The sequence below is a fragment of the Chrysemys picta genome, chromosome 15 (assembly GCF_011386835.1).
Source record: "Chrysemys picta bellii isolate R12L10 chromosome 15, ASM1138683v2, whole genome shotgun sequence".
In the NCBI taxonomy this organism is placed as follows: Eukaryota; Metazoa; Chordata; order Testudines; family Emydidae; genus Chrysemys; species Chrysemys picta.
Window position 1 is genome coordinate 28918951 of NC_088805.1, and position 18895 is coordinate 28937845.

At 41.3% G+C, this 18895-nt stretch overlaps 1 protein-coding gene across 18 annotated transcripts in view; it reads right to left on the bottom strand.

Moving 5' to 3' along the window:
- ATXN2 (ataxin 2) overlaps window positions 1-18895 on the bottom strand; it is a 92286-nt gene that overhangs the window by 49191 nt on the left and 24200 nt on the right. For 17 of the 18 annotated variants that reach the window (XM_065568762.1, XM_065568769.1, XM_065568771.1 and 14 more), the window contains exons 2-5: window positions 9122-9158; window positions 6876-6935; window positions 6023-6094; window positions 5561-5711 (exon numbers count right to left, since the gene is read on the bottom strand). In XM_065568762.1, the coding sequence (XP_065424834.1) occupies window positions 5561-5711; window positions 6023-6094; window positions 6876-6935; window positions 9122-9158 (320 nt within the window). Of the gene's footprint in view, window positions 1-5560; window positions 5712-6022; window positions 6095-6875; window positions 6936-9121; window positions 9159-17892; window positions 18041-18895 lie in introns of those variants that run through there. The other variant, XM_065568768.1, reaches the window with a different exon arrangement.

The following is an 18895-nucleotide window of genomic DNA, read 5'->3' on the forward strand; positions in this document are numbered from 1 at the left end:
AAAATAAAAAAAATAAGAGGCAAAACAAACAAGAAGTGAGTTAGCAAAGTTAATGAACAACTGAACATTCTGGAAAACCAGAGAAAAGCAAAGAATTCTGCAAGAGTTCCTAAAATAAAAAAGTGCTCTTATTTTTGATGAGTGTTAACATGGAAGACAGTCCAATACATGGAGTGCGGCTACAAATGTTATTCTGCAGCATGGTAACAGACAGGACTGTGAAACATGCTTAGCATCTATTGTATATGGCACTTCATATCACCAAAGCACGTCATGAACTATTCCCATGACACTTTGAGAGATAGTCAAGTCCACAATCAGTCCCATTTTATACCTGGTAAAACCGAGGCAAAGAGATTAAGTAATGAGTGGACTTAGGCAAATGAAGCCAGTAACAGCTGGAGATGTAACAGTTCCTGGCTAGTCTCATGCTGCCTCTCTGACCGGATGAGGACACAGAATCCTCACCAGGAGGCTAAAGTTTTAGCATTCAAATCCTTTTCTTTCCTGTTTTGAATCCTGTAATTGAGCAGCGAAGAATCTCAATGGCATTTCTTTCTCTACATGGCAAAATTGCATGGTATGCAAAGGTGAGAGATATAGATACACATGTTCTGAGAAGCTTCAGATTAATATGTTCTTGAACAAGTTAGAGCTAGAGCTTGTCAGAGCTAGAGAGTGACTAGGGAGATTAGCACAAAATGTTTCATTTGCTCTTGTTTTCATGAGTAAGTAGGTTCTAAGTTGTTAGATGCATATTCTAATTATTGCCCCATAAGCATGACTGGGAGGTTCAGATTTTACTAAGCCAGTGTGCTTTATAGACCAATGATGTTCAAATTACTTGTCAAACTGAAACCAAGTTTACTTTTGCTTGAAGTAAATTGTGGTTTTAGCTTAAATGTTTTAAGAGTAACAACTCTGATGTGTATTGTCCCTGCCTACTACTGACTTGAAAGCATTAAAACAAGCTACCACCACTGCACAGTTACATTTCTTTCCTTTGTTCACATTCTGCCTACTACCATTCCCCTGCTGACACAGTTGGTCTGGAAGGATGCCACCTCCACCATTACAACCCCCCAAAAGAACTTGATAGCTATTTCCCTTTGCTTTTTTATATTTTAGCCTGGTGGTACTAGCTCGGATTTACTGTCAAAGTACTGTGAACAAAACACTTCAGAATACTGCGGTTGGACTAGCAGAACCCACCCTCTTGAATTACCTTCTCTTAAGAGGGGAGCCAATCAGCCACATCTGAGCCAATTTAAACTACATGAGAGCTGGCATTGCTGGCATTTTAAATCAAGACAGCTTTTAGGATTACAGGAAATGCTGGAAGAGACTCACACTGCTGAGCCATACATGCAAGGTAGTGGGCAGCTGCTGAAGAGTGTACATGAGCCTGGTCTGAATCGAAGTACTCTGAAGTCTTCTATCTTTAAGCATTTAGGAATAGAAAGTTGCTTAATTGTCACCTATTACTGAAGTTCTGTTTCGCATATCAACGGCTGGATTTGCAGCCTTTTGATTCTACAAGCACAGTTTGTACCCATACTCGGCAGGTACACTGCTACCTCGATATAATGCGACCCTATAGAACACGAATTCGGATAGAACGCGGTAAAGCAGTGCTCCGGGGGGGGGGGGGGGGGGCTGCACACTCCGGTGGATCAAAGCAAGTTCAATATGACGCGGTTTCACGTATAATGCGGTAAGATTTTTTGGCTCCCGAGGACAGCGTTATATCAAGGTAGAGGTGTACTTGTGACAAAGGCTATGAATAAGTACAAATAGCTTCATATTTATTTCCTAGTGCATATTCATTTACAGAAGCTAAAAAGGGAAGCAGCCTCATTGCCTTGAGCTGCCCATTTAGCTTTATTCATCAAGCAGCCCACAGAGTAAGGCCCTAATCCTGCAATGGGATGCCCTAGCCCCAGCCCTTTCACCTATGGAGTTCTACTGTAGCCAACAGGAGTCCGCATAGACACAGAAGACCACACAAGCTCATACAGACACAGGTTAAGGCCCATACAGCCTTTTTAAAAATAAACTGGTAATGAGCCCACTGCAACCAACCTCTTGCCTTTCTTCCCCACTTCAAATTTCTGTAATCTGCAGGCATTCCTCTCCACTGCACAGTCTAAGACTCAATCATTTTTCCCCTAGCTGCCATGGTCTATTAGAAGATGCAGGATACTAGAATTATTGGGCACTAGTAGTGTACTAGAAAAGAGTTATTTTAACAAGTGATCTACTGGCATCACAGGGAAAGTCAGTAGGGAAAGGAAATTGTTATTTGCCAGTGGAGCAGATGGGCTTTTACCAGATAAATTGGAGAGAACCCTGTAGATGGAAAAAGAGAATATGGTAAGTCTACTCGGACTCTAGCTTTTGCTACTTGTCTAGGCCTTAAAGACTCCACTTATCAAACACCACATCTGCCAATGGCAAAGCATTCAGCCAAGGTGACAGTTTCAGGTGGCTCTTTCACTAAGGATTCCCCATTTCCAGGCAAGAAACTTGCATGGCTCCTGCAGAAAGCCTTGAACAGGACCGGAAATGAACTGAGCTGTCCCATTCTTCCACCTCCAATATCAGCTTGGAGTTGAGTTAGTTTCTGTCCTATCCACTTTGACAGGAAGAATCTTCTGTTGGATGACTGGTTTATGACATAGCAGATTTAGGGATAATAGCAAAAGTCTCTTCACCATTCTGAGATCTGTGGACCATGGTCTTCCAGGCTACTCCCAGGCTCAAAACCATTGTTTAACTGCACTTCCAGATCACAAAACTCCACAGCAGCAAAACAGAATATGCATGTACAGAGAGAAAAATCCACAGGATTGAAGAGGAGACTGGCTTTTACTGAATCAGGATACGGCTACAGAATTTTAGAACTAATACCCCATGACGGGAACATTTGTCTGAAGCACTCCCCAGAAAGCTATTTGACCCTGAGCATTTTTTTAGACACTACTCTGCTACATGCAAAGGCTTCCAGCTGAGCCTGTCCTGCAACATAGCAGAGATGTCACCTGAATGAAAGGGCCATTTCTTTAAAAACTGAGCTGCCTTTCACATGCTACTCTGGCCAGACTGTCCACTGACTAATTACTTCACAGCAGAGCTCTCAAGAGCCAGGCAGAGCTTTACAAACTTTGTTGGCTTCTGGACACGTTCTTTTGAAATCTACAGAATTTAGTTGGCTGTATTTTACATCACACATAGTGTTGTCAAAATTAACTAGGCACTACAATGTATCAATTTCCAGTACAAATACTGAAGGAGAACATAGCTCCACCAAGAAACTCTTATAACATGAACCGTTAGCTTTCACTATGAAAGGAAAGTGCCTGTCTGACACTATAAACCAAGAAAAACCTGAAGTTATTTTTAAAAAACAGATGGCCCATAATTCCTGTATGTTCATAAGCATGCATTACTCCCTGGGAGTCTATATTTATTATTCATCTACTTATTTCTCAAAGGAGTCTCCTATTTCTTTTAAATTTTCAAGTGTGATCAGAAGGTTCACTTACTCCTACAAATACCATCCTGGTACTATTCCTTCTGAGACACCATTGAGAGGATATGAATATTCCACTACAGATCATCATGCATTGCAGCCATCTCTGATCTACCCTGCTCCAAATCTCTATAGGTTCATCAAAGTTCTCAGAGGTAAACTTTGATCTCCAAGTAGCTGAATCTAGTATTTCCAAAGTTTCTTTATTCTCAAAGAGATTCCATCCAATAACCACATGTAGCAGGTGACGTTTTAGTCTGAGGCAGCTGCTCCTCCTAGAATACTTCCTATCAATGAAAGATACCTGGAAGGAGATCGGGTGGGAGAGAAGTAACAGAATCTACACCTCTCTGCTTACTGCAAGGGTCTGGATTATTAGCCCAACTCTCATTTATGCTAAGGCCATTTTAAACTGATCTGGAAGAATTTGCACTTAAGTTCTGTACTTCACTGCCCCTTGTGCTTGGACTGTGTACCTTCCCCTAAAAAGGTAGGGTCTTTCAAAAGCCTGGAATCAGCAAGGCTCTATTTTCAGGATTAACATTAATATGGAGATATACCTATCTCATAGAACTGGAAGGGACCTTGAAAGGTCATCGAGTCCAGTCCCCTGCCTTCACAGCAGGACCAAGTACTGTCCCTGACAGATTTTTGCCCCAAATCCCTAAATGGCCCCCTCAAGGCTTGAACTCACAACCCTGGGTTTAGCAGGCCAATGCTCAAACCACTGAGCTATCCCTCCCCGCATGGCAGGTCAGAGGGCATTAAAGCAGATCCTCCTGTTATGTTTCTTCTACATCACAGATGTGTAGAAATCCCATGTCTGGATGGTCTCTTCAGCAATAAATCCCAGGCTGTTGTGGCACAAACATCTAACCTACCAGTGGTACTTGTTGAGGCCTGCCAATGTATAAGCTCCGCAGGTGGTGCACTTTTGGTTTTGTTTCACTGCACAAAAAGGAATAGATTGTCTTTCTTCTTTCGTGGTCCAGCAAAGTGGGGACTTGTTAAGCAAACAAAGGAGACCATAGAGATTTGCTATAAACAGAGAAAAACCCTTCAAAAGAAGCAGAGCTGCCTGACCTGTGAACATCTTAGACACCAAAAAATAACTACAGTCTTGGAGGCTGCACAGTAGAAAGAGAAGAAAGAAAAAAGACTCAAAAAGTCTATGTGACTGGCTGTCAGATGCCTGATATGCTATAAAATTATTAACCCTTTCTGGCAGTTACAAACCAAACCATGGCTTGAAATATTAAGGTCATTTTTGTCTCAGGTCCCACTGGATTCTTTTATATTTTTTAAAGTCTGAACTATAAAGCTGTATGCAGTTGATAAGAAATAAAAGTGAGTTATTTATATAAAGAGGTGGGTCCTTCCTAAGAGAAACTCATAATTTGAGCTTTTTACTCTCCACCTTTTTTGCAATAGTTTTTAGGATTTTGAAAAGAGACTTCTTTCTAAGCAAGCATGTTCAGAGACAAATCCTAATTTTTGACTAAGGGGACTTCACATACCACATTACTTTTGGAAGAATGCAATACATTTAAAAGTATTTATGAATTTATGGATTCTCATGTAACATTAAAGTGCCTAAAACAAATGCAAACAAACCATCCACATTTGTAAGAAAATTTAGCAATTTCTGTGAATAAATTACCTCATTTTCTAGAGAACTAGTAACATCACATTTGTTAATACTTCCGGAAGTTAACTTTTCAGACAACATAAAATTACAGGCAATGTTTAGCCAAATTTTTAAATCTGAGTGCCTAAAGTTAGGCTTCAACATATATATATTTAAGCACCTAAATAAAAGTAGACTGATTTCAAAACGGTGCAGAGCATCTGCACCTCCTATTGACTTTAATGAGATCTTCAGGTACTCAGCATTTCTGAAGAGTCTTATTCAGGTGCTTACATTTGGTTTTCAGAGCCTAACCCAAAGCATCAAGATTTAAAATGTTTACCTTTATGATGTAAAGCTATACCCAATTTTAAAAAGCCATTTAAAATACAGAAACATACCTCTCCTTGCATAATTGGTGTCCATATCTTTAAACTGCACCATAACAAAATCTGAAGACTTGAACAAGATACTCTCTAATATGTCTTCCCGTTTTGGCCCCAGACTGGATTCTGCAGGTTTTCGATGAGCAGCATCAAGCACTAAATCACACTAACATTAAAAATACAAGTGAGTTTGATTCTAAATATTTAATTTAATAATAAATATTCTGACTATTGAACAATTAACTACTTGTTAACAACCTACACAACAAGATTTGCCACAAGTATTAGGCATATTTCAAATAGTGAATAACTTCATGAAAATGAAGCTGTTTGTGGGCAATTCCCAAACAGAAAGAGTCTAGATCTGAATGAACTTATTAAGAATTATTTGCTTTACTCTACTACTGAGTAGTAAAATCAGTGGAGCTTTGCAGAAAACTGATCAGAAAAAAAAAAAAACAAGCAAAAAAAAGTTACCTTAGGACTGTAGGTTTTAAAAACTCCTTCATATACACCTCCGTTTTTCACTTGTACTTCACATTTGGATCCCTAAAATGTAAGGCAAAAAAAAAAAAATCAAAGATGCTCTCTCACTCTGGCATAAAGACTGTCAAGTTACATTTGAATGCTTTCTTCTACACTTGTGTCTTTATGTATTTAATGTGAAGGGCTCAATTTTTAGCCAGGCCTCTACCCAATCACCATTTCCATACGTTCACAAACATGCGCCTATGCTTTGCAGATGCAAACACCTGTGTGCACTCAAGAGTTTGTCTTAATGGGGTTTGAAGTTGTCAATTCAAACATTTATGGCACACAAGTGTTACAATTGTTCAAGTGCACATGCAAGTTTTTGCAAGAGCAAAGTGTGCGCACATATACATGCATGCAAGGGGAGGGTGGAGGCTAAAAGCTTACCCAAAGTATCTAGCAGCAAGAATGTGGGATTGCCTGGGTGATTCACTTCTTACTTTCACCGTGCCAGCATTTTCCTTAAAACATAACTTTTTTGGTGTGCTGTATTCAAACTTAATGATTTTTAAACTTCCATTTGTTTCACTCATTCAAAATCTATCCTAAGATGGCAATGTCAAAAGAAGTAGGGTTGTGGGAAGAAACATACCATACCCATCACAAGCAACTTGCAACTTTCTAAACTAAGAAAAACAGAACAGTCACCACTGTGGTTCCTCATGGTTAAATCTTGGTACAAGATATCCCTTGTTCTAATTTCAAGGCTCTCAATTACGCTGTGGTTAGTTTAATATTATAATTAATTCTGTATCAACATCTCTAGAGATGTTTACTCTCCCGTCATATGACGACTTACAACAACTGATGTAAGTATGTGAACCATTCTCATGTTTGCATAGATGCCATCAAAAGAAATCTGAAAGATAAAAAGCTTGTATCAGAAAGCAAAAAAGCAGAACTATTCACCACAACAATTCAAATGAGATAATGGAAGAACTGCCAGCTTCAAATATTACAACATTGAACATACCAGTTTGTAAGAGCGTGTGGTTCAAATACCTTCCTCAGGGCTTGCCAACATAAATTTAGTTAGCATCAACCTGGAGTGTGAATCTACTAGCCTGCTGCACACTGCTGACATGCACTAACAGTTCCTCAGTGCACTCTGATCTACTCCTGTTCCAAAGCAGGGTAGGTCAAAGTGCACTAAGGAACTGTTAGTGTGTGGCAGGCTAGCATGGGGCAGATTTACACCTCAGCTTCATGCGAACTACATACTCCTGTAGACAAGGGTAAAACACAAAATTCATTAATTCACAGGTCACTAGTTGACTCAATGCCAACAAAGGAATTAAGCCATCCAAAAAAACTCAAATCCTCCCAAACATGCCCTACTATCATTGCCCTCCAGTTTAAGACTACAGGCTGTTGGTGCAAATACCTCAACGGCCACCCAAGAAAGAGAGCTGCTTTAGCTAAAAGCCTGTTGATAAATCTTCTCTCCCCCCCCTCCCCCTTCACCCCCATTTCAGGGACTAACTAACAGACCCAGGTTTAGGGTGACCAGATAGAAAGTGTGAAAAATCAGGATGGGGATGGGGCGTAATAGGCTCCTATACAAGTAAAAGCCCCGAATATCAGGACTGTCCCTATAAAATCAGGATATCTGGTCACCCTACCCCAGTCATATTAGCAGCAGTTAAAAGTATCAAAATTACAAATTGCCAAGACAACCACAGAACATATTCTAAATAAACCAAGACTAGATTTACAATCATATCAAAATCTAAGATCCTAGGCTAGGCAACCCCACCAAATATCAAGCATGATGCTAGATTTGTTGGATTTGCACTTGCATACATTAAGTGATGAGAATGTGCGCATGGTGCGACATCTCTCCTCTCTCCCTGCCAGCTTCATTCTTGTGAGCCAACGGATGCTGAAACAGATGAATACCCCATCATATTTTGAGCCTGTCAATTGACAGCATCTCTTTTAGGCTGTGTCAAACTGTTTAGCTTAGTCCAGTTATGCTTATGTATTGAAGTACATGTTTTGTGACATCACCCATTGTTCTTAGAAACCGTCTTTAGAGGTACATACTTCAATATTTGTTAGTGTGGGTGATTTAAAGACAAACAAAATATTTTGTTTAGCTTTAGCCTCTCAGATAAAGTATATGACATTTGAAGGGACAAGGGAAAATTGTGTGCTTTACTGTTATTATAAAGACACTTTTCTATCTGTAAAAATGATGCACCAGGTATAGCAATTTCAAGTCACCCTCTCCCCCTACAAAAAAAATTAAACATTTTAATTGCCCTTAAAAACTAGCACCATATCAAGGTTACACACATACATGCTTTTAGGGAAGGGCTTATCAAAGGTGTCTGAAGCAAGGTTTAACATCATTTTTGTTTCGCTAGAACTCCAAATGTGTAAAACTATATAACTATGCTAATTTGTAGAACATTTTTCAGAGCTATATGGAATTTGAAATAACCAAAACTAAACTGCCAGTTTAAGAGACAATTAGCCCAACCTTATCAATAGTGCTAAAACATTTGTTGCTTTTGTTCAAGTCAGTGATGTCTTATACTAGCTTTAGACTTCTCTACTTAAGGGAAGGACTAATATTACAGGCCTCAAATAGGAACAAATATGTAGCCATTGCCACGAGTAACACCTATATATGTACTACTATGCACGTGTATGGTACAGTTGCCAAGAATATATAGAAAATTGATTTACACAGACACAGTTCTATATTTTGTAGGTAAGTGCTGTGTTTGGGAGACTACTAGTATTAAATGAATGCAAGGCCCTGAATTTCAAGAGAGTCACTCAATGTTTGACCAAGTGTTTCCTAACAGTGTCTGTGAAAATGGCTAGAATATCAAAAAAGGTATTAAAACCAAGAGAGCTTTGATAATTAAGACAGTTTACTGTCTGCTATTCTCAAATTACCTATCTACACTGAACCGAAATTAGAGATTTAAGTTTATTTCCCTGAAACAAGAATTGAAATTTTCAAGTTATTAGATATTAAATTTCCATGCAAATCAAGACAGTACTATGAGAAACAATGAAATATGTACTTACTGCAGGCGGAGGCGGCCCTTTGCCACTGCTGCGACCTCTGAAATTATTAAATATGTATCAGATTCAATAAAAATGAGACAATAAGATTGCTGAAATTAGACATCTCTTGAACTCAAGTATTCAGGGAAACTGGTTGAGTACAGAAAACCTACCCAGATTACTGGTGCTGAAGAGAAAAACCAATCTCAAAAAGCAAGAAGCGTTTTATCCCAATAAAGTTTCCCTTACATCTTTTTTAAAAAGAACAAAAGCAGAGATAAATGTTAAAGCTCCTGTAACATTTTCCTCTATCAAGAGGAAACCAAATTTAGAATCATTTTACTAATCTTAAAAAGATACCATTTCTACATCTACAACAGGCCAAGGAACATAGCCAAGGAACACTTCTAAAGCAATTTCACTTTAAAGATGTGTTACCTCTTAAATACTAGCCCTTTTCATACTAAAGTTATCATGTATTTATGACCAAGTGCTATGTGTCACGAAGGTAATTACCTGATGTTTCAAGTTATAGAGTCAAGTACCACTGCAGAGTCATAACTGAGAACACTAATGTGTATGTCCAGAAAGAGAAGTGGCAACTTTATAAGCAAATAAGTGTGAATTATAGCATCTTTATTCTACTAAAAGGTGCTGATACCATAGTACTTTAGAATAAAGCATATCAATATTACAGATATTACAAATATATCTAAAATTGTAAAAAAGTTTTCGTATTTAATAAATTTTATTTTGAAACAGTATGATCGCAAAATGCATATGTTCTGGTTTCATGTTAAGCCATAACTTTCGCATTTCTGACTTCAGACTTAATTTCATAAACTTAAGGTTACATAATATATGATTTTTTGCATTTTAATTTGATCATCTTGTCTCCTCCCTTCCCAAAGAAAAATTCTGGGCGCGATTTAGATTAGAGGAATTTGAAAGGCACCTTCTTTCTGTGGCAATCCCAAACTCAAAAAGGGTTCTTCGTTCTCAAGTACATACAGCTTTCAATCCTGAATCTATTTCTGCACTGAAAACTGTATGAGGTGAGATATAAACTATGAAGACACTGTCAGTAGTAAAATAAACTGGTACGCCTAACATTAATAGTGCAAAATACGAGTTTCTAAAATGTTAGCATTTGTTTTTCCATAAATAAAAAAGGATCTGAATAGCCATTCTGAAAATCTGGTACCTCAATATTGGGCAGTTCATTGTATAAGCGTCAGAAAGCAATTTGATATACTTAAAAATTAGAGACTTTTTCACCCTTCCAAAACTAAAACAAAATCCAGAACAGCTGACCATTTTTTCTTCAAACATTTACTACAAAAAAAAAAAAAAAAAAAAAAAAAAAAGGCCAACGTCAGCTACAGAAAATGTCAGGCCCAAAACTAAAGCTTAAGCAACTCAAAACAAGGGATTCTGGAAGGGTCTCATATCTGTAGCGTACACTGCCAGGCACCTGCTGTAAGAGAGAATCTGTGTTGCTTTAGACCTGCACAGCAGTAATAAGCACCTCTATAGTGCTTTTGAATTACACTCAAATTACTTTACAAAGTGCTATAAAGCAAAAGATGTTCATATGTAGGAAGAGATCTACATTTCCAACATTAAGAAAATAGTTGACTAAATATTAGCACTTCTGAGTCCACGTGTTTACCTTTTATAGAGCTGCATAAAAAAATGGGAAAGAATTTGCAACTATCTGAATAAGGACTTGTCTACATAGGGAATCTGGCTGGAATAGCTATTCTGCAATAACTCCTCATGTTGACACTCCTAAAGCTTGTCTATGCTACAGGGACTACAGTGGCCTATAGCACTGCTATTATGCCACCATAACCCCATAGTATAGATGCAGCCTACAGTGACAGAAGGGTTTTCCATTGCTTTAGGTATCCACCTCCCCGAGTGGTGGTAGCAAGGCTGATGGAAGAATTCTTCTATCAATCTAGTTGCATCTACACCAGGGGTTAGGTCACCATAGCTATAGCACTCAGGAGTATGAATTTTTCACATCTGAGTGATGTAGCTATGCCAATCTAAATTTAAGTGTAGACCAGGCCTTATTCTAGAATAAGGGTGTCCATGCAGGGAGTTATTCCAGAATAGCTGTGGCACTTTAAAATTCAAACCCTGTCTTCTTCCAGAATAACTTCCCCATGTAGACAAATCTTAAATTCCTAGTGCCAATTTAGAGGTACCAGCATACAAATAATTTTCCAACTGTCTTATGTATTCCATATTTGGCATATTTTAACATTTGAAGAATGAGATCTTCTGCATCGGAATATATTGTGTAAGTTGTATAAATATATCTTTCTGAATTATATTAATAGTCCCTTCTGGCCTTGAAGTCTATGTTAGATCAATTGCACATATAACCACACAAAAAGCACAAATACTGGTGATCCTACAAGTAAGTGATATACTAAATGGAATGGTAACTGCTCATGAGTAGCCCTACAGGTTCATCACGGTGATAAAATGTCACAGATTCAGTTTTTTTCCATCTGTCCAAGACTTCTCTTTGTATTAACAAGAAGAAGGGGAACAGGAAGACTCTGAACTGTCGGCTGTCCTGTTTAAAATATAAGCTTCTTGAGCAGTGGTTCTCAACCCACGGCCTGCTGTGGCCCAATCAGCACACAGCTGCAGCCCATGTGACATCCTCAGGACCATACAGGTAATATATCTATTGTGTGGATGCAGCCCACATAGCACAGAGAGCTCCATATGCGGCCCACAGTGGTAAATAGGTTGAGAACCACTGTTCTTGAAGCATGACTTCATCCACCTTTCTTTACACAGCCTCATGCATACTGATGATGCCCCATAATTAGTAATAAAATACAGGTCATTCAGAAGTCAAGCTGCCCAATTCGTTTTCAGAAGTCTAGTGAAACATCATAAACCAGGGAAATAAATAGAAGTTTATTTGCATGAGTTCTCTGCCTCTCCATTAGCATCACAGCTTTCTGCAAAATAGTGCCACACACTTCACTTTGAGCTTTGGTTACAAGTAGCTGACTAGGTTAATCACTTGTCAAACTACATGCTATAGCATGGGGAGCCCTTCATGTTCCTGGAACATAGGAACATCCATCTGAGCCACTCATGCAGAAGGCAAAAAAGTGATGTAATCAGAGGTAAGAGCTCCATGAAAGAAGCTGTAGTTGAGTTTCCATTGTGCTCTATTACACAAATGTTCAAAACATCGCACTTTTAAACATTACAGAAGTCAGACAGCTGACTCAACCAGCCTAGAAATTAGCTTGGAGATTCTTCACTGGACTCTTTTTTGTTGGTGTCAAAAGTCATTTCAATAACCTACATGCCTCCAACATTAGATTTAAAAGTGACCATCACAAATAAAAAGATTACGAAATCCCAGTTTTATTCTAGTGAGAAGCGCTTCTTAGCCTATAAGCTTTTAGACTGCTGGACTGAGCAAAATGGTTGCAGTTTTTCTTTAACATTTTCAGTGTGTGCAAAGTTATAAATTCCACATCTGCTGCAGCACTTCCATTCCATTAACAAAGTGACTGTTTTTTCCTTTGTTTCTGTAGCAATGGCCCTCTGCAACAATTCTCCTTGTCCTCACTAGCAATAACGTCTCAAATTCTAAATTGGTCCAAGAGTTAGGTTAACTTTGGGGTTTTCACCTTCTGCATTATGAGTTACTAGATATCTTTCTGAATCTTACTTCTTGTTTTCAAGCTACATCTTAAGCCCTACAGAATAGAGGGGGAGAAAATCACCAAAATTTTTAATATCATTCTGCTTATATTTTGCAATGCAACCAGAGTGGTACATGCCTTCTGATAGAGGCCAATCAACTTGATGTTTCTAAAAGGCTCAACCTCAAAACATCCTTGCAGAAGTACAATAAAGAATATTCTGAGCCATTTAATTGATTATGTTCATAACACCCAAGAGCATACTAGATTTTAACTAAACAGAGAGATATAGATTAATGGTAAACTCTTTGTGTCAGGAACTGAGACATAACCTAAAGGAACGTAACAATCAGTAAGGACAGGAGGTGGTGAGAAGGGAAAACAATCACAGCAATCACCACGCAGACTGTCTAAGCAGTGCACGTCCTGACTGTTCAGCTAAGTTTCTAATGTAATAGATTATTACTCACTTCTTGTGGGCACTGCAGAAGTGAGGTTAAGGAGGGATTTGAATAAGAGGGTAGCAGCTGGCAGACCAAACTTGGAAACCATTCCGTGCATGGTGGGGGAGCAAAATCACAGATAAAGGCACAGACGTTGTCTGTTAGAGTACGTCTCACAAAAGAAACAGTTTAAGCCATTATTTTGTAGGAAGAGCGCCAAAATAGCAAACTTCTCATATCAGGCCGATATTTACATTATGGGTCTGTTGTGCTCAGAATTCGCATTGAAAATTCAGACTGTTACAAAAGGGTATTATCCCATGTGTGAAATGGTAAGTAAGTTTTCTTGGTAAGGAAGTTTTCGAGGTTGATAAAAGCTAAGTCATACTATTTATAAATGCTACACAATTATACTTCAGTTATTATCACCTAAGCATCAAATACAGTATTAATACAAAAGACAAGCAGAATGCCATTCCTTTAAACTATTTAAAGAAGTGTCAACTTTTATATATTTTTCTAGTTAAAAAGACAAACATACAAAGAACACAAGAATGTTTAAAGAAAGGGAACTTAGTTTTCCAACAATATACATAAAGTCTCATGATTCTTCTCCAAATGGAATATTTTTGTTGGTTACATTGATTTTGCTATACAAGACTGAATATAAGAAAAAGCTCCACATATACGCTGCATTTAATGGAAATAGCTAGTGCGGACAGTTTAAAACAAGCAACTGAAAACTACAGTTCAACAGAGCAAAGAGAAGACTTTTGGAGGCATCAATTATTATTACTAAGGCTTCGAAGACGATATATGGGATGAGTTGGCTCCAGAACGCTTTCCCTACAAAATAAATTGCCTAGAAACTGTAAACCAGTTTCTTGTATTGGAGAAATACCTTAACAGACAACTATACTTTTTTCCAACAGATTCTCTCAGGCTTGGTCTACACTACAAAGTCAGGTCGACATAGTCAGCTTGTTTCGACCTATTCGTGCATGCGTAACTGCCTGCATCTTCTGAGAACCTCTACAAAAGTTTATCTACCTCAGTTCAGTTCGGCATCTTCCAAAAGCAGACTGTTTTTATAAAAATGTTTGTATACCACAGATGCAAAGTTAAAAATCCCACATGAAGTATTAAAACAAGATTTTCAGTAGATTTTCTACAATACGGTCTACTTCAGAGGTGGGCAAACTACAGCCCACGGGATCGTCCTGCCCAGCCCGGGGGGCTAGCCCCCGGCTCCTCCCCTGCTGTTCCCCCTCCCCCGCAGCCATGCTGCGCTGCTCCTGCCAGGCTGCGCAGCTTGCACCCACCCATCTCCCAGGCTTTCCAATAATCCAGTCCTGCCACTCTGAGAGGCATGGTAAGGGGGCGGGGAGCAGTGGAGTTGGATAAGGGGTAGGAGGTCCTGGGGGGCAGTCAGGGGACAGGGGGTTGGATAGGTGTGGGAGTCAGAGGGCGGGGATCTGGACAGGGAGCAGGGGAGGGGGTTGGATAGGTGGTGGTCAGGGGACAAGGAGCAGGGGGGTTTGATGGGTTGGGGGCTCTAAGGGGGGCAGTCAGGGGGCAGGAAGTGTGAGGGGGCGGATAGGGAGCGGGGGCCAGGCTGTTTGGAGAGGCATAGCCTTCCCTGCCCAGCCCTCCATACCATTTTGCAACCCCGATGTGGCCCTCGGGCCAAAAAGTTTGCCACCTCGGTCTACTTAATGCTAAACTCCTATCCTTTTAAAGTACACTCCATCCTGTAAATATACAGTGAACATGAGGTCAAAGTTACAGCTCAGTAACTTATATCAGTGTCTTTTTTATACACCTCTTATATAAAGTAGAACAGTTGATATAAGAGGCACTGAAGAGCCTTCTTCACATAATTGTTGCAAATCACAACCATTTATGTTGTCAACTGCACTTTCTAGAAAGTATGAAACAAACATCACACTGATAACTGTTTATGAACATTAGTAGCAATCTACAATTAAGAGTTACCTGTAGGTTACAAGTTAGTCTGTTTGATAATTTAACAGTGTTACATTAAGGCAAAACTAATTTGATGTAGATTTTATTATAAACTTGGACACCACAAAGGATTATGTAATCCTGGAAAATATTTTACACATATAGTGCCCTCCAACCAAGGACTTCCAACTGCTTTAAAACGATAAGTTAAACCTTGAAGTAGCACTGAGAGATAAAATAGGAAATTATCCTAATTTTGCAGTTGAGAAAAGTGAGGAACAGAGAAATTTAGTAACTTACCTTATATCACACAAATCAACTCTGTCAGGCACTTTACACACAAGACAGCCCACCTTTCCCTAAAACAGTTACTAACACGATGTACAAAAATGAAAAAGTTACAGGTATTCAATGACATCCAGGGAATGATTACTATATCATGAAATGGTTACTATGACAGAGGTGAAGGCTTCTAGTCAACTGAGGTCACTACTAAACGTGTGCATGCACACAAGCACAGAGGACAGTAAGTAAGCTCTTTAGGGTAGAGAAAGTGGTGGTTTAACGTTGACTCTGGCACAACCAGTCTGCATTTCAAAACAAGCCACCACAATAATATCTAGGAGTTAGCATACACTTAATATTCTCAACTAGTTCTGTCCAGGTGGGACAACCATTCTTCTCCCTGCTCTTGGTTTACACATTTTCATGAAACTACTGAAAAGTGAAAATGACTAACCTACTTCATTGCTTACAATGAAACCTGATAGAGAACAATTGGCATTAATGGTGAAAGGGGAGTTTTCAATCATTTCAGCTTTAATCTGTTCATAAGCAAGGAATTTTTAAAATACTTTTAATTTGCATCCCTTTAAAACTGAATATTCAGCACAGTTAGGCAACTGATCAAGATGCTAAAGTACAGACAAAGAGTCTTCTACAATTGTAACTCAACTACTCAAAGTAGACTGCAAAAAGAACGAGGAGTACTTGTGGCACCTTAGAGACTAACAAATTAATTTGGGCATAAGCTTTTCTGCGCTAAAACCCACTTCATCGGATGCATGAGTATACAGTAGCCCATGAAAGCTTATGCCCAAATTAATTTCTTAGTCTCTAAGGTGCCACAAGTACTCCTCGTTCTTTTTGCTGATACAAACTAACACGGCTACCTCTCAAAGTAGACCCTGATTTAAAAGACTGTTTTAAATAACTTTATCTGAGGACAAAAATATTGATATTTCCTCACAACAAAATTTTCCTTTGGATGGTGCCTCCTGATGAGATTGATGCAGCTGTTTATGATTACAGGAGAGATGCAGAATAACTAAATTTATATTTGGATAAAACTGAACCGAACATCAAAATACAATTCGAGAATGTTTGGCTAGCATGCTGTAGTTTGTCAGGTCTGTATACAGTGTCTGTATTTTTTGTAATAGTTTTTTAAGCGGTTGGATGGAGGATACCAACAGCATGCTATGTCCATATATGCCATATTCCACATATACAGACCCTAAATGAGTATGGCATTTAACACATTTGCCCATTTGTAAGAGACACATCTGCTTCTTGTAATGCACCTTTTTGAGAGGTTTTGTTTTTTAAATATTCTTACCGAGAGGCTGCTAATCCCCCACCCAAAACACACACAAATCTTTCTTATATAAGGGTAGTTATGGCAATCATTAAGCAAGCAAAGCAAGGAAGCATTCCACCCCACTGTCAAAAGAGAAGCAGGTGCTTGTCCTTACTAATTTCTACAATTATAAATGTTATGCCTCCAATAACTCAAATGAGCTTTATGGACAAATTTCAACTCCTAAAATCTGACTACCCATGCAAAGCAACAGCATGTGCATCTCAAGAATGTATTATGCATGTAAACATTATGGAGTGATAAGTAATAAAAGTGTTAGTGTCAATACATTTTTAGTTTGCATTGTTCTTTTCACCTTAGATCTTTCCCCCCACTTTGTTCTGTTGACTGGTAATAAAATGAAATCCTGCTTTCAGATGTGTCCCACACCAGTTGTCTAGTATATTTTGTTTTACTGCTAGTACACAGAACTTGAATAAGAGTAGAACTGCCAAACTGGAATGCAATGCAAGAAGGAAAACTTAAATAGCAAGTGCCCTGAGAGACCAGGAACTCCAAAATGGAAACATTATGCATGATCCCTCAAGGTGTCAGGAGATCCAGGATACCAGAAAGCCTGCATGAGGGGGAGGAGCAGGTGACAGGGGCAAGCACAACTAAAGAGTGGAACCCGTTTGAACGATGAAGAACTGGGAGCATCTCTTTGCCCTGAGAATCATACCCAATCATGAAGCAAAGGATGGCAGCTCTGATATAGGGTCAGGAGTAGGGAGCTTACTGCAGGGAGAGTCTCAGTACCATCAGTGGGCACTGAGAACACCTGACACCTCCCACCAGTGAGAAACGGCTTTACATTACGAACTTGGATGGCATTTCACGACATGAGCAAGTGTGCTCAAAAACCTCATCTCCTCTGCCTGGCTTAACGTTAATCATCTTCACCTGCATTGACTGCCTTGGATACTTTAGGCCGTGCCCCTAGCAGGCGACCCGGCGGGGACGAGCCGCCTACTGCGGTGCCAGCCCCGGGGCTGGAGCAGACTCACCACGCGGGTCTCAATAAAACGCCTATTTCGAAAATAAAATGGTCACCTCTGTGCCGGCTGCGGGCAGGGCGCCCATTCGCTGGGCCGGGGCCTCCTTCCCCCACCCCCGCAGGTGGGGGTTTAGTCCCCTCCTCCCGCAATCGGGACCCGCCCGCCGGCAAAGCGATCCCCGAGCCCCCACCCGGCACCCTCCGGCCCTAGGCCGCACGCCTGGAGCCCGCCCCCGGCCCCACGAGCGTCCTTCGCGAGCCGGCCTTGGCTCTGCTGCAGCCTCGGCCTGGGAAACCGAGGCCTAGCAGCGGCTGCTCCTCTGCGGAGCCACCAGCCCCCGAGTCGGCTGCCCCTCCCCGGGGCCCCTTCACCCCCCCCCCCGCGATGCCAGGCCCAGCCCCCCGCAGGGCCGGTGCCCCTTCACCCTCCCCCCCCGCGATGCCAGCCCCAGCCCCCCCGCAGGGCCGGTGCCCCCTCACCCTCCCCCCCCGCGATGCCAGGCCCAGCCCCCCACAGGGCCGGTGCCCCTTCACCCCCCCCCGCGATGCCAGGCCCAGCCCCCCGCAGGGCCGGTGCCCCTTCACCCCCCCCCCCGCGATACCAGCCCCAGCCCCCCGCAGGGCCAGTGCCCCTTCACCCTCCCCCCCCGCGATGCCAGCCCCAGCCCCCCGCAGGGCCGGTGCCCCTTCACCCTCCCCCCCCGCGATGCCAGGCCCAGCCCCCCCGCAGGGCCGGTGCCCCTTCACCCCCCCGCGATGCCAGGCCCAGCCCCCCGCAGGGCCAGTGCCCCTTCACCCCCCCCCGCGATGCCAGCCCCAGCCCCCCGCAGGGCCGGTGCCCCTTCACCCTCCCCCCCGCGATGCCAGGCCCAGCCCCCCGCAGGGCCGGTGCCCCTTCACCCTCCCCCCACCGCGATGCCAGGCCCAGCCCCCCGCAGGGCCGGTGCCCCTTCACCCTCCCCCCAACCCCCACCGCGATGCCAGGCCCAGCCCCCCGCAGGGCCGGTGCCCCTTCACCCTCCCCCCCCGCGATGCCAGGCCCAGCCCCCCTCCAGGACC